We start from the raw sequence: 4,100 nt of genomic DNA, 5'->3' as shown, positions 1-4,100 counted from the left end.
GGACGGCAGTCTTTTCTCTTGCCCTCAGGGACGGCAGCTTCTGCGCACTCTCTCAGGATTTCTCCTGCTCCTGCTCAGGACTCACTTTCTCCCTGCGCCTCAGGGGGACGGCAGTCTTTTCTCCCTGCGCCTCGAGAGGGGCGGCAGTCTTTTCTCCCTGCGCCTCAGGGGGACGGCAGTCTCTTTCTCCCTGCGCCTCAGGGACGGCAGAGTCTTTTCTCCCTCGCGCCTCAGGGGGACGGCAGTCTTTTCTCCCTGCTGCCTCTCGGGGGAGCGGCGGTCTTTTCTCCCTGCCCCTCGGAGGCGTGACAGTCTTTTCTCCCTGCGCCCCTCGGGGGGAGCGGCAGTCTTTCTCCCTGCGCCTCTCGGGGACGGCAGTCTTTTCTCCCTGCGCCCCTCGGGGGAGCGGCAGTCTTTTCTCCCTGCGCCTCTCGGGAGGGACGGCAGTCTTTTCTCCCTGCGCCTCTCGGGAGGGCGAGCAGTCTTTTCTCCCTGCGCCCCTCGGGAGGGACGGCAGTCTTTTCTCCCTGCGCCCTCTCGGGGGACGGCAGTCTTTTCTCCCTGCGCCCCTCGGGAGGACAGGCAGTCTTTTCTCCCTGCGCCTCTGGGGGACGGCAGTCTTTTCTCCCTGCGCCCCTCGGAGGACGGCAGTCTTTTCTCCCTGCGCCCCTCAGGGAGGACGGCAGTCTTTCTCCCTGCGCCCCTCGGGGGACGGCAGTCTTTTCTCCCTGCGCCCCTCGGGGGGGACGGCAGTCTTTTCTCCCTGCGCCCCTCGGGGGGGACGGCAGTCTTTTCTCCCTGCGCCCCTCGGGGGGGACGGCAGTCTTTTCTCCCTGCGCCCCTCGGGGGCGGCAGTCTTTTCTCCCTGCGCCTCTCGGGGGACGGCGAGTCTTTTCTCCCTGCGCCTCTCAGGGGGGCGGCAGTCTTTTCTCCCTGCGCCTCTCGGGGGACGGCAGTCTTTTCTCCCTGCGCCTCTCGGGGACGGCAGTCTTTTCTCCCTGCGCCTCTCGGGGGGCGGCAGTCTTTTCTCCCTGCGCCTCTCGGGGGACGGCAGTCTTTTCTCCCTGCGCCTCTCGGGGGACCGGCAGTCTTTTCTCCCTGCGCCTCTCAGGGGGACGGCAGTCTTTTCTCCCTGCGCCTCTCGGGGGACGGCAGTCTTTTCTCCCTGCGCCTCTCAGGGGGGACGGCAGTCTTTTCTCCCTGCGCCTCTCAGGGGGGACGGCAGTCTTTTCTCCCTGCGCCTCTCGGGGGACGGCAGTCTTTTCTCCCTGCGCCTCTCGGGGGACGGCAGTCTTTTCTCCCTGCGCCTCTCGGGGGACGGCAGTCTTTTCTCCCTGCGCCTCTCGGGGGACGGCAGTCTTTTCTCCCTGCGCCTCTCGGGAGGACGGCAGTCTTTTCTCCCTGCGCCTCTCGGGGGGACGGCAGTCTTTTCTCCCTGCGCCTCTCGGAGGACGGCAGTCTTTTCTCCCTGCGCCTCCTGTTTTCAGGGACGGCGATCTTTTCTCCCTCTCGCCCCTCGGACGAGAATCTTTCCTCCTCTCGCCCCCTCACAGAGGAATGACAGCGGTCTTTCTCCCTGCGCCCCTCGGGGCCGGCAGTCTTTTCTCCCTCACGCCCCTCGGGGGACGACGAATCTTGCCTGTCCCTCTTCCTCAAGGAAGGACGGCAGTCTTTCCCCTGCGCCCCTCGGGGACGGCAGTCTTTTCTCCCCTGCGCCCCTCGGGGGGGACGGCAGTCTTTCTCCCTGCGCCCCTCGGGGGACGGACAGTCTTTTCTCCCTGCCCCTCGGGGGGCGGCAGTCTTTTCTCCCTGCCCTCTCTCGGGGACGAGCAGTCTTTTCTCCCTGCCCTCTCGGGAGGGACGGCAGTCTTTTCTCCCCTGCGCCCTCGGGGACTGACAGTCTTTTCTCCCTGCGCCTCTCGGGGGACGGCAGTCTTTTCTCCCTGCGCCTCCTGGGGAGGCAGTCTTTTCTCCCTCTGCGCCTCTCGGGGGGGACGGCAGTCTTTTCTCCCTGCCGCCTCTCGGGGGACGGCTTTTTCTCCAGCCTCTTTTTTCTCCCTGCGCCTCTCGGGGGACGGCCGTCTTTCTCCCTGCGCCTCTCGGGGGAGTCTTTTCTCCCTGCCTCCGGGGGCAGTCTTCTTCTCCCTGCGCCTCTCGGGGGACGGCAGTCTTTTCTCCCTCGCCTCTCGGGGGGGACGGCAGTCTTTTCTCCCCTGCGCCTCTCGGGGTGGCGTCTTACTACTCCCTGCGCCTCTCGGGAGGACGGCAGTCTTTTCTCCCTGCGCCTCTGGAGGGGGACGGCAGTCTTTTCTCCTGCGCCTCTCAGAGGGCGGCAGTCTCTTTTCTCCCTCGCCTCTCGGGAGGAGGCACGTGATCTGCCTCCACTGCGCCCTCTCGGGGGACGCGAGTCTTTTCTCCCTGCATCTCGGGAGACGTCACCTGCTCTGGGGGGACGGCAGTCTTTCCCTGGCTCTCGGGGACGGCGGGCCTTTGTCTCGCCTCTCGGGGGGACGGCAGTCTTTCTCCCTGCCTCTCGGAGACGGCAGTCTTTTCTCCCTGCGCCTCTCTCGGGGGACGGCAGTCTTTCTCCCTGCGCCTCTCGGGGGGACGGCAGTCTTTTCTCCCTGCGCCTCTCGGGGGACGGCAGTCTTTTCTCCCTGCGCCTCTCAGGGGGGACGGCAGTCTTTTCTCCCTGCGCCTCTCAGGGGGGGCGGCAGTCTTTTCTCCCTGCGCCTCTCAGGGGGGACGGCAGTCTTTTCTCCCTGCGCCTCAGGGGGGACGGCAGTCTTTTCTCCCTGCGCCTCAGGGGGGACGGCAGTCTTTTCTCCCTGCGCCTCACGGGGGGACGGCAGTCTTTTCTCCCTGCGCCTCAGGGGGGACGGCAGTCTTTTCTCCCTGCGCCTCTCGGGGACGGCAGTCTTTTTCTCCCTGCGCCTCTCGGGGGGACGGCAGTCTTTTCTCCCTGCGCCTCTCGGGGAGCGACAGTCTTTTCTCCCTGCGCCTCTCGGGGGACGGCAGTCTTTTCTCCCTGCGCCTCTCGGGGGGACGGCAGTCTTTTCTCCCTGCGCCTCTCGGGGGGACGGCAGTCTTTTCTCCCTGCGCCTCTCGGGGACGGCAGTCTTTTCTCCCTGCGCTCTCGGGGGACGGCAGTCTTTTCTCCCTGCGCCTCTCTCGGGGGACGGCAGTCTTTTCTCCCTGCGCCTCTCGGGGGACGGCAGTCTTTTCTCCCTGCGCCTCTCGGGGGACGGCAGTCTTTTCTCCTGCGCCTCTCGGGGGGCCGGCAGTCTTTTCTCCCTGCGCCTCTCGGGAGACGGCAGTCTTTTCTCCCTGCGCCTCTCGGGGGGACGGCAGTCTTTTCTCCCTGCGCCTCTCGGGGGACGGCAGTCTTTCTCCCTGCGCCTCTCGGGGGACGGCAGTCTTTTCTCCCTGCGCCTCTCGGGGGACGGCAGTCTTTTCTCCCTGCGCCTCTCGGGGGACCGGCAGTCTTTTCTCCCTGCGCCTCTCGGGGGACGGCAGTCTTTTCTCCCTGCGCCTCTCGGGGGACGGCAGTCTTTTCTCCCTGCGCCTCTCGGGGGGACGGCAGTCTTTTCTCCCTGCGCCTCTCAGGGGGACGGCAGTCTTTTCTCCCCTGCGCCTCTCGGGGGACGGCAGTCTTTCTCCCTGCGCCTCTCGGGGGACGGCAGTCTTTTCTCCCTGCGCCTCTCGAGGGACGGCAGTCTTTTCTCCCTGCGCCTCTCGGGGGGACGGCAGTCTTTTACCTCCTGCGCCTCTCGGGGACTGGCAGTCCACCCTCCCCTCGCCCCGCCTCGGGGAGGCGGCGAGTCTTTTCCTCCCTCCGCCTCTCGGGGGGACCGGCAGTCTTTTTCTCCCTGCGCCTCTCGGGGGGACGGCAGTCTTTTCTCCCTGCGCTCTCTCGGGGGACGGCAGTCTTTTCTCCCTGCGCCTCTCGGGGGGGCCGGCAGTCTTTCTCCTGCGCCTCTCGGGGGGCAGTCTTTTCTCCCTGCGCCTCTGGGGGACGGCAGTCTTTTCTCCCTGCGCCTCTCGCGGGACGGCAGTCTTTTCTCCCTGCGCCTCTCGGGGGGACGGCAGTCTTTTCTCCT

The 4,100-nt window shown here is 66.5% G+C and overlaps 1 protein-coding gene across 1 annotated transcript; it reads right to left on the bottom strand.

Moving 5' to 3' along the window:
- Positions 1-99: 99 nt before the first annotated feature.
- On the bottom strand, positions 100-4,008 carry LOC135565956 (basic salivary proline-rich protein 3-like; the record flags this gene model as incomplete). Its single annotated transcript, XM_065013919.1, has 3 exons — positions 100-966; positions 1,665-2,418; positions 3,759-4,008. Coding segments are annotated over 3 exons (1,871 nt in total), but the record flags the coding sequence as incomplete, so codon positions are not given.
- Between the last annotated feature and the right edge of the window lie 92 nt (positions 4,009-4,100).

The sequence above is a fragment of the Oncorhynchus nerka genome, unplaced genomic scaffold (genome assembly GCF_034236695.1).
Source record: "Oncorhynchus nerka isolate Pitt River unplaced genomic scaffold, Oner_Uvic_2.0 unplaced_scaffold_9371, whole genome shotgun sequence".
Classification (NCBI taxonomy): domain Eukaryota; kingdom Metazoa; phylum Chordata; class Actinopteri; order Salmoniformes; family Salmonidae; genus Oncorhynchus; species Oncorhynchus nerka.
The sequence above is the reverse complement of the archived record's forward strand: the minus strand, read 5'-3'. Positions and strand labels throughout refer to the sequence as shown.